We start from the raw sequence: 11362 nt of genomic DNA on the forward strand, positions 1-11362 counted from the left end.
AATTAATCTAACCATAAGTATTTAAACTAATTGTACTTAAATTTAATCTAAACCTTCCTTAATCGTAATTAAGGCTAAATTAAATTAACAAATACTAACCGTCATTAATATTATTTGAAAACTCCATTGTTTTATTTAGCATGTAAAATTTAGCGTCCAAACCTGATACCTCATATTTTTCTATTTTCTTGCCCATAAAACCTCCCTTGAAATAATAAATAAAAATCTATAATTAAGCAGTCAATATCATAACATCACACGTGTAAATAGTTAGAATTATTCTACTTAACGGCTAATCCGTCATTAATTAAACTATCGCGATTAATTAGGATAATTAATATTAATTAAACTAAACTCAATTAATTAGCCTAACTATAATTAAATAAAAAATAATCGAAATTAACTAAAATAATTATGATTAATTAAATAATGATTAATTAAACTAAACTCAATTAATTAATCTAATCATAAGTATTTAAACTAATTGTACTTAAATTTAATCTAAACCATCCTTAATCGTAATTAAGGCTAAATTAAAATTAACAAATACTAACCGTCATTAATATTAATCTAACCACCCCTTAAACGTAATTAAGTCCCTACGATTAGGATTAACTCATGGGTTTCCGGTGACGGAGAGCTTGCGGCGACGATGGCGTGACAGCATCGAGAATGTGACGCTTGCGACTTGAATGGCCACCCAAACGACGGCGGTTTGGCGAAGTTGAGCTCACAACCAAGGGGGGCTTGGCCTAGGCGGATGACAGCTCATCCGCGAGTCGGAAGCTCAGCAATGGAGATGGTGATGCGGGTGGTGGCGTTGGTGAAAAAAATAAATAAAAGAAGAAGAAGATGGTGAAGAAAATGAAGAGGCTTGAGGCAAAAATGGAAGCAAAAGAGGAGGAGGGAGGATCGGTAGAGAGGTGAGAGAGGTGGGGAAGAAATTGCGTGAGAGAAAATGGGGTGAAAGAGTGAAGGAGAGGAGAGAAAAAGAGAAGAAAGAGGGAAAGAAAAGAAAAGGGAGGGGCTGCTTGGGGTTGGCGTGAGGAGGAAGGGGGAGGGGAGAGAGAGAAACAATAAGAAAATGAAGAGGAAGTTGGGGGAAATTGTGGCAGAAGGGGTTGGCGTGAGGGGAGAGGAGAAAGGAGAGAGAGAGAAAATGAGAGAGAGAAAAAAAAAAATATATATATATATATATATATATATATATATATATTATTTTATTTCTTTTATTTTCTTTATTTTCCTTTTTTTTTTTTTTTTCCTTTTTCAGTTTTCATCCGATAATTTCTTTTCCGAAAATTTCGAACTCACCAATAATTCGACGGATGATAAGGCGGCATCTAATAATTTAATCTTGAAATCCTCGAAAGTTCGATACCCAAAATTGAATTAAATTTCGTGATTGAAAATTGATCAAACGTGACTTTAATACAACTTAATCTATCATGTAGTTTTTAGGATTTTCGCGCAGTTGACCCGTGGTTGATAATTTTTTATCCATATTTATGCCATTTTCGAATTGTGGACAACCATCAATTGTCATGTAATCGTGAGGATTCAATTACGTACTATAAATATAATATTAATAGGAAATTGGTTTATTATCATTCAACGCGAATATCATAATTTTACGGAATCACTTACGAACAAACTACATACCTCCGTCGAATCAATTCATATCCATTTGCTAATTGATTTATACTACATAGAATTGACCCTTATCGATTCTTATGGTCGAGCGGTCTATTTCTTGTCAAAGTATCTGGTTTTTCGTATTTTAATATTTACGGTTTCACCTAAAAAATTAGTTAATTTGTGAGTAATCGGTTTAGAATAAAATAACTATAAGTGCAATGATGAAATAACCATTTTACTTTTTACAAAAAGAAAAAGAAATCATTTTACATATTTTAAAATATTATCAAAATTCAGGATATCACACAAATTTATTTGGACCTGTAAAAGCCCAGTACCTCAGCAACAGAGTACGCATATACTTTTGGCAAGAAAAACTCAGTTACGACACATCCCTGGCCTAATACTCTTCTTGGATCATCTCCTGACCGTGATGGAGCCTGCCATTATGTCTTTCAGCCCGGAGCACGTCTCCGCCAACACGTGTGGATCCGTGTAATGCCTCACGCCTCGGACGATGACCTGCACGCGCTTACATGGATCCGAGAAATTGAAAATGTCCGAATCCACAAATACGCCGTCGCACCCCAATTGCATCATCAGCGCCGCGTCGGCTGGAGTTACGAACCTTCCGGCCGCAAAATGCACGACGGGGAGGCGACCCATTTGCTTGGTCTGCGCCACGAGATCGTTAGGCGCCTCGATCTCCTTTGCGAACGCAAAAACTTCATCATCGTCCATGTTGTTCAAGACCCTCGTCTCCACCATCACTGACCTCACATTCTTGACGGTCTCGGCCAAATCGCCATATCCGTACGAAAAGACCGTTGTCCTGATCATGGCCGCACCTTCGCTCACCCTCCTCAACGCCTCTCCGAGATTCCGACCCTCGCAGACGAAGGGGCTCCGGAAGTTGTGCTTGTTGATGTAATTGTCCTCGTCGGCGATGTCGAGGGCCTCGCTCTCGTCAATGTAATCGACCCCGATGGCCTCCAGAATCTGGGCCTCCACGAAATGCCCGATGCGGGCCTGCGCGACGATCGGGATCGAGACGGCGCGCTTGACGTCCTTGATCAGGGAAGGATCGGGCATGCGCCGCACATCCCAGGATGGTTCGGAGACGACGACGGAGCAGGCGCCGGCCTTCTCGGCGATCTTGGCCTGCTCCACGGAGGTGACCTTGAAGATGGCGCCGCCGCGGAGCATCTGGGCCATGCCGACCTTGAGGGAGAAGGGGTTCTTCTTGGTGTCGGCGACGACGTTGCTGTTGTAGACGGTGACGACGCCTTCTTCCGCCATTTGCCCGGATGTCCTGCCGGAATGCCGCGATGGAAAGCTTCTCTTTTTCCTGGAGAACAAGGCAATCGAGAACTTGGGTCGGAGGAATCTCGACGACGACGGCAGTATATAAACAAGAAGAAGGAGGAGGGGTACGAGGAGGAGAGAGGGAGACAGAGAGTAGGAATGGCGGTGTGGAGTCAGTTCGAGAAGATCCGAGCGAGCTTCATGTTGGGGAGATGGCATGGCGTGAGGGGCATGACCACGTTGGGGCGTGTGGGGCCATCCATGGAGGTAGTCACCTTCAATCTGTCCGGACTGTTTGTTGGTATCCACTCCCAATTTCTCTCTCTCTCTCTCGTCTTGCCATTCCAGTTCGTTTAATTCTTTACCGGGTAAGGCATGAGTTCTTTTTTTTTTTGGGTAAAGGTAAGAGATATAATAGCTAATGCAAATCGCAAGACAATAGTACAGTAAATGGGGGAGGGGGACCCGGCAACACCTTGCACTCAGAGAGAAAGTCGCAATGAGTGGAGGGATGCCAGGGGCGGGGGAGGAGGGGGAGAGAAAAAGCTGCGAAAAAGATACATAGCAAGGGGAACACAAGCAGCGAAGAACACACAGACAACTGCGGTCTCAATTAAATAAGGAAGGGTGAAGGCCCCAAACTCAATTGAAGACTCCTATTAGCGGGAATATCCGGGATCTTGTCAAAAGTATAAGCCTAGTCTTTGATAGCTTTACGGAGGTGCTCTTTTAGCGCCGGGAAAGATAGCCTTGTCAAAGGCATGAGTTCTTTGCACATCTATAAAGTCAAGAAGATGCTTCTAATTTCTTACCCAATGCGTTCAGTTCATTTACTTCTGTTTTCCTTCGCAGGAAGGGAAGCAATGCGGTCGGTACACTTTTCCCCCGCGATTGGGAACGAATGTGTTTTCTTAACATGCTCTTTGGAGAATTTCGACTTTGTTTGGATAGAAAGTAAATGGATAATGTATATGCTGCAAATAGATGATGTTGTGGTTGGGCATGGTCAATGGGTGGGGATTGAGCACGGGCCTAATCAGCTGGCTAGATTTAAAAGATCTTGCAAAACTGACACATAATATAAAGGAAAATTTAACTTTTTTTAATATGTGTAGTATAATTCTGGAACTTCTAACTTGTTCAATTTAGTTCTTGAAATTTTTGAATATGTATTCAATTTGGTCTACGGACTGGATAATATGTGGTCTAGATTGAAGCAAATGATATAATAATTCAATGACTAAATTGAATATTTATTAAAAGTTTAAGAACCATAATACACATCGAACTAAATTTTAATAATCAAATTGAACAAATTAAAAATTTAAGGGCTCCATTGTAAATAAAATTTAAAGATCATTTATGTAATTATCTCATATGAAAAAATAAAGCACAACAAGCTTTAGTGACTATATTTCCCGTATATATTTCATTTTTCATTGGACAATGCACCAATACACCGATGCATAAGATTTTGAGATGATGAGTGGGCATGAGCATTCGAAGACAACATAAATAACTGGCCTTATTGATTTTCGATGTTACACATTCATTAAAAATGACAATTTTTACCAACGAGGACAGTTAGAGAGGTGCATTTACTAAGGAGATCAAGGGGATGTTCTTTGTGATTCTTTATTCCTAAATTTTAGAATTTTCTAAGGATATAGTTTAGTCATTTAGCTTTATGTCATTTACAGTTTTAGTCATTGGACCCTGAATTGGACTATTTAACATGTATCATTCTTCAATCACTTCTAGTTATTATTTTATATGATCACAATCGTGGATCAATCCTAGTTTTTGCCCTAATTTGGATAACCAAAGTTTTCGAACTTATGTTACCTTAAAAATCCAGATTTCATGCCAATGTCCATATTATCCACGAAAAATGAAGATTCAAATTAATCAAAAATGAAAAAGGGAATAGAGAAAAGTTGATAGGCACAAAATGCAAGCTCAAGAAAAAAGGCGCAGGGTCAATTCACGTGATGAGAACGATCTTAAAGCAGGATCTAATGATGAGTACTGCATCTGTCACCAAACACCATCCATCTCCATCAGTATAATTATGATAATGTACTTCAACCCCAAAACTTTTATTTCCACGTTTTTACGTCCTAAAATTTTTGGCGGTTGATAATTTTGATTTTTTCCATTATTTTTATTAAGTTTTAGTAATGAAATTCACATTTCTTTCTTCTTCTTCTTTATAATTATGGCCACATAGAACAGAATAAAAAGAAAAAGCATTTTCTGTTCATTTAAAATTGACTGAGTTATGGAAAGGCTAGATTAAAGAGAGTACATGAGATGGGAAGTTTTGGAATTTCAATCCATGAGATAGAAGATCAGAATTTAATTGTCGCCTCAAATCCAACACAACAACTTTTAACGAACTTCCAGTTTTTTTTTTTTTTGACAAGAACGAACTTCCAGTTAAGGACGCCATTTTTCTCACTTCCCTTCCCGCTAAATTCAACGTCCTCAAATTCTCTCTCTCTCTCTCTCTCTCTGCATGACCCACGATCAAGAAGCTGCATAACAGAGAATCAAGAAGAGATAGAAGAAGAGCAGAAAAATCCCCACCAACCCTCCATTTAAAGGGTTCAAAGAGAGAATCGAAGAAAGAAGACGAAAAAAAATGGACTGGATCAAGAAACTGAGCCTCCTCACGGTCTTGCTCTGCATCTACATTGCCCTCACCAACCCGAATGCCGATACCATGAGGAAGAACTCACCCTCGGTTCTCTGGTTCCCGCCTCCCTCGCGCTTCACTAGGAATCTCTCGTCTCGGTTGATGTCATGGCCTCAACCGTACGACGGCTACCTCAATGGAGTTGACTCGGCGACGCGTGACTCAGCTGAGTCGCTCGAGTACGATTACTATCGCGAGTCGTGCCCACAAGCCGAAAAGATCATCCGAGAGACAGTCCGGCAAATCTACGGTGTTCATTCGGGTGTCGCTCCCGCTCTGTTGCGGCTTGTCTTTCACGACTGCTTCATCAAGGTGATTGCCATTCTGATATGTCATTGTCTGCCGAAAGGGGTTAGGGCTTCTAATTTCTTTGTTAATTTGATTATAGTATCTTAGTATGTTCCTGGTCGCGAGTTCTAATTACTGTGTTTCGAAGAATTCTTTCGTAATGCTATTGTCTATCTTTATGTTGTTGCCCGTATTTGGTGTTTTTGATACTGACTGTGAAGTCAATAGTGGGGTTTTGCTCCATGTTTATATCGCTGTGTTTCCTTAGCGATTCGGGTATAGTTGCAGCCATTGGAAATTCCACTCCTGTTGGGTGTGTTTTTCATGAATCTTCGTATTGTTTTCCTGTTGATTTTTGGGTCTTTTTCAATTCATTCCTTTGATCCTAGACGTGACCATCTGACATTTGTAATATCTCCTGCCGAGACGAAACTGACGCAGGGATGCGATGCTTCCGTTTTGTTGGACTCGACCGAAGTGATGAACGCAGAGAAAGATACGCCTCCAAATGAGACACTGAAGGGTTTTGACGTCATCGACGTCATCAAGGCCGAGATCGAAGAGGTCTGCCCCAGTGTCGTATCGTGCGCGGACATTCTTGTTTTGGCGGCCAGAGAAGGCCTTCTCATGGTAATTCTCTCCACCAGGATACTGCAACGTGCACATCTCCACAAATGTGATAAAACGTCATTCAATTTTCTGACCGAATCCAAATTTGAGATTTTTGCGTACTGAGTTGTGGAATTTCAGGCTGGAGGTCCATTCTATCCCCTGAGCACTGGCAGAAGAGACAGCACGCATTCATACGCAGATCTAGCGACTTATCAGCTTCCTTCACCATATGGAGATCTCTCCGACACAATCGCATCTTTTGGATCAAGAGGATTCGATGAAAGAGAGATTGTCAATCTGCTCGGTATCTTGCTTATCTTGATTTTTTTGCTCGCGTAATAAATGTTTCCAAGCTTAGTAACTCCTTATTATGAAGTGGCCAATTTCTGAAACTAGCATTTATGTGGATGCAATCAACGGTTGCACTAGATTAACTCAAATTTGATATGTTTCAGGAGCTCACAGCATCGGAGTGATTCACTGCAAATCGTTCCAGAGTCGTCTCTACAATTTTTCCGGGACTAACGAACCTGACCCATCTCTAGATGCTGGATTCCTCGACCTAATGAGATCCAAATGCAGCAAGAGTGTCTCAGCGTCTCCATCGCTGTCTCCGGCTCCATCATCATCCAAAAGCTCGTTTGACTTCTCGAATTTGACATCTGAAGAGCCCGGTGTAGTGATGAACTATGAGGGGCTGAGTTCTGGTTTCGGGACTCTCTACTACCATAGGCTGCTGCAAGGTAAAGGGGTTCTCTATGCGGATCAACAGCTCATGGTGGGAGAAGAAACGGGGAGTTGGGTCAGAGCATACGCCTCAGATGTCTCTTTGTTTCGCAGAGATTTTGCTGAGACCATGATGAAGCTGTCGAACCTCCAAGTCCTAACTGCTCCTAATGGTCAGGTTCGACACAGTTGTTCAAAGGCTGCTTGAGGAAGAGAAGACGGAAGAATGGTGCTTTTTCCGCACTGCCAGCTTGCATCATACTGAATGTGCCTGAGTTTTGCTCTTTCTGATGCCGGGAATGCAGATTGTAAATGACAGAATATAGGTGCTCGAATGAATCCTCTAGTGAAGACGTCTTTTCACTTGCAATTGTACCAATAATAGCTCTTGTATTCTCCGAGATGTCATGGTTCTAGGGTCTCTTCTCGGCTTTGCCAGGCTAAGTATGCCTTATCGTGGCCGATTTCGGAGCTGGGACATAATGCACCACAAAATTTTTCTGTTCTTAGCATCGACGTCTATTGTGGCAAGCTTTTTTAATTGAAGACAATGGATTAGTACCAAACTTTCAGGATGATAAAGGTCTAGATTTGAGCTAATTTAAGAGAACAAGGGATGACATGGCAATGTCCGAGAGAGCATAGTCAAACTCAGTAGGAAGTAAGAACTTCATGTTCATTCAAGATTTGCCAAACTCAAGTAGTTACAGAATGGATTGGAAAATAAAAATCCAGTCGGGATGGCTGCAAATCCATCAAGGAGAGTACAGACGACCACAGGAAGAACAAAAACACGAAGCCATCACAGATAGATCCATCTAGAACTCCATGGAGCGGGATCTCCTCTTCGAGTTGTTCGTCCTGATGGGCTCCCGCACCGTGGAGAACTCGGAGTAAATCTCCATGAAGAACTTGTGGACAATGTCCAGGAACACCGGGCTCGTGAGGTGGGAGTAGTAATGGAGAGCCTCCTCAAGGTCCAGGAGATGTTCCACGTCGCCCAAATCCATCAGCTCCAACTCTTTCATCTTCTGTGCCAAGACCAGAAATCCTCCGTCCTCATCTCCCGGGCTCGAATGTCCTTCGGATTTCGCCGGATGCGAAGCAACTGGTTTCTCAACCTTCCCTTCTCGTTCCCACCTCCTGTTGCCGGGACCGTGGTTCCCGAATCTCATGAAGCTCCCAGCATGGTCGGGTCGCATCGGGCTCTTCTCCATTTCTCTGCTTCATCTAAGATTGAAGAAGTTCACGCCCTCATCAGGTTGTGTTAAAATAGCCCGTTTCCGTCGGAGAAGAATCACGGGTTTATCAGATAGAATTCCTAGCGTTAGCATTTTGTGGCTCTTGTGGCTGTTGTACTGTGATGACGCTCGCCTCGGTGTCACCATTGGCGAGAACAGTTTCTGACCCCAATCCGTTTGGATTCATCTCTGCTTCTTCTGCAGATGGTGATCTGCGTATACGGATAAGAGAGAGTGACAGCACGAGTTTGCAAAAGTTAACCAGGGAACAGAGGCACTGCAAGTCCAACGAGCTTCTTTGTCCTTTGCCTCGCTTTCCGTCTCCCTGCTTGTACTGTCACGCACACTACCATACAATGCTCCTCCTGGCTTTTGTCCTTTGCCCCAAGACGTGAGTGCTCATGCTTGAATCCCTGGCATCACGCTTGGGTCCATAGAAGTTAGGCTCAAGAGCCAAGCATAGACCTTGGCTCCTAGGATTGGGTTCTTCATGCTTGGGGTCGGGAACCCCATGCTTATGCCTAGGTCCATAGCACTCGCGCTTAAGTCCATTGAGGCTGGCCTCAAGACCACATGCCCATGCCCGAACCTCGATGCTCAAGCTCGAGTCCATTCAGACTAGGTTTGAGACTCCATGCCTGTGCTTGAGATAATCAAATTAAATTTTCTTTATCAATAGATGGAAAATATGTTTTAGTTTATTTTTAGGTTTTTAGTTAAACATCAAAAAATATTATTTTTTTTTTTAAAATGGCTTTCTAGAAAAATTTTTCAAGAAATGTCACTTTTTTCACGAAACAAACAAAGCATTATTTATTTCACGAAGGATAAATGTTTTAGGAAAGTATATTTCAAAAATTGTTAATATTCCGCGAAACAATCATATCCAAAATTAAGCATGACAAATAGGATGGCAAAAGGGCCCAACCATTATGGGCCGAAGCCCGTAAGACCTTAACAAGTCGCTTAGTGGATGCGTAAATCATGGGCCTCGAGCCCAAGCCCAAACCTAAACCCCTTTGATTTTCTTTCCCTCGTATAAATTCCCCACCTTCAGCCGCTCCTCTTCTTCTTCTCTGCAGCTAGGGTTTCTTCTCCGCCTGCTTCAATGGTGAAACTCCAATCTCTCTGCCTCCCTCTGAAATGGTTGTTTTCTTCTGTTCAATCTGCGTGAAATTCCGTGCTCACATGGTCCCGATGCGCGTTGCGAAAAACGCTTAATTGCAGGGTAAGGGAACGGGAAGCTTCGGTAAGAGGAGGAACAAGACGCACACGCTGTGCGTGCGGTGCGGCCGCCGCAGCTTCCACCTCCAGAAGAGCCGTTGCGGTGCCTGCGGCTTCCCGTCCGCCCGCAAGAGGAAGTGTAAGCCCCACTCTCTCTCTCTCATGTTTTGTTCGGGTCGTTTCTTGGCGTTGTTCAAGTTCCTGTGGATTTTCGTTTGAGCTTGGGCTTGATGCGTGCTCAGATAACTGGAGTGTGAAGGCGATCCGGAGGAAGACCACCGGGACCGGGAGGATGAAGTACCTCCGCCACCTGCCTCGCAGGTTCAAGAGCGGATTCAGAGAAGGTAATGGGGAGTTTTCAAAGTCTGCCGATTCAATGGACAATAACTCGTTTCCGTTTCATTTTCATTTTCTACCTGTGTAAATGCTTTAGCTAATTCGACAAGATGCTTCGTGGTTTGAATTCCCTAGGTACTCAAGCTGCGCCGAGGAAGCAGGCAGCTGCAGCTTCTGCTTGAGGTGTCGGGTGATCGTCGTTCGGGCGAAATTTGGGTACCTCAGCCATAGATTTAAGTTGCTATTCGCATTTGGACAAGTTAAAATTTTGAGAACAAAATCGCTTTGCCGATAAATTGTTGAGGTTATGTTTTTAGTTGTTCCTGCTGTAGTTGGATTTGAGTCTGAGGATGGGAAACTTACAGAAATTTTCTATCACTTCATGTCCCCAGACGGCTGTGCCGGTATGAACATCTCTTATTTTCTGCGTAAGTGTGAGTGGTTCATCTTGTTATTGTTGTTGCTTGCTGTCCCAGTTACATCTGCAGTTGACATGGCTTCAATGGGGAAGCAAAATTACTTGTTTGTGATGGTGGAACCGTTTGGTTGAGGTGAAGGAGTGTGAAATTACATGTTTTATTGAGTCACAGTGTGGTTGGAGCTATGATGCCTTCTTAAAGGAGGAGATGTTGCACCTTCATTAAATATCTACCTTGTATGATTAAGAAAGTTCGGCAGCTGGCTTCTATATTTATGAATTGATCCCACATGATCAAACTGTCTAGCTATGTTGCCATAGATCTTCTACCCGCTGATCCATTGACATGGACTCTATTCTTGTTGAGTGAGAGTGAGATTCGAACTTTGATGTAATCGCTCTAAAATCTCGATTCTCACGGTTCCTACAGGCTTGTTTTGTATGTTGAGACGTCTCCACTTTGCCATCGAAACTACTTATGTTTCCATGAGATTGGGAGTTGATAATTGTTGAGCAGAGCAGCTCCTTTGCACTTGTAGCTTAGTGATTCGTGAGACGGTAGCATGAGAGTGACCCAATATCCGATAAGGGTTTGAGGTTTTTGGTGTTGTTTGGACTTGGGTCATTATGATTGCAATTGCATCATCGTCGGTTTTCTAGCTGATTATCATCCTTCTAGATTTAGTCCTACAAGGTTGATGGTAAAGAAGGTGCCAAACCTTCCTCCTTAGCAAACCAACATAGCTCCAATTACTGAGCGTGACAAAATAAATTTGGTTACGAACAAGTTTCTGTGCCTTTGGTACTTTGTTCTCTAAGACCAGTGAAGCCGTAAATTTACAGAAGTTGTATTGACTGTCTAATTAGTTCACTGCA

The 11362-nt window shown here is 42.6% G+C and overlaps 3 protein-coding genes across 3 annotated transcripts; 2 read left to right on the top strand and 1 right to left on the bottom strand.

Annotated features, from left to right (window-relative positions):
• Positions 1-1938: 1938 nt before the first annotated feature.
• On the bottom strand, positions 1939-3274 carry LOC104449871 (pyridoxal 5'-phosphate synthase-like subunit PDX1.2). Its single transcript, XM_010064163.3, has one exon. It carries the CDS (start codon positions 3160-3162, stop codon positions 2056-2058), a length of 1107 nt encoding a protein of 368 aa, XP_010062465.2. The 5' UTR covers positions 3163-3274; the 3' UTR covers positions 1939-2055.
• A 2313-nt stretch (positions 3275-5587) lies between these two features.
• Positions 5588-7661, top strand: LOC104452022 (putative Peroxidase 48). Its single transcript, XM_010066560.3, has 4 exons — positions 5588-5953; positions 6371-6559; positions 6680-6845; positions 6997-7661. The coding sequence occupies exons 1-4, from the start codon at positions 5588-5590 to the stop codon at positions 7473-7475; spliced, it is 1200 nt and encodes a 399-aa protein (XP_010064862.3). The 3' UTR covers positions 7476-7661.
• A 1856-nt stretch (positions 7662-9517) lies between these two features.
• Positions 9518-10655, top strand: LOC104449874 (60S ribosomal protein L37-3). The gene is made up of 4 exons (XM_010064165.3): positions 9518-9619; positions 9736-9871; positions 9975-10076; positions 10204-10655. Exons 1-4 carry the CDS (start codon positions 9617-9619, stop codon positions 10248-10250), a joined length of 288 nt encoding a protein of 95 aa, XP_010062467.1. The 5' UTR covers positions 9518-9616; the 3' UTR covers positions 10251-10655.
• Positions 10656-11362: the final 707 nt, after the last annotated feature.

Source organism: Eucalyptus grandis, chromosome 6 (genome assembly GCF_016545825.1).
Source record: "Eucalyptus grandis isolate ANBG69807.140 chromosome 6, ASM1654582v1, whole genome shotgun sequence".
Lineage (NCBI taxonomy): Eukaryota > Viridiplantae > Streptophyta > Magnoliopsida > Myrtales > Myrtaceae > Eucalyptus > Eucalyptus grandis.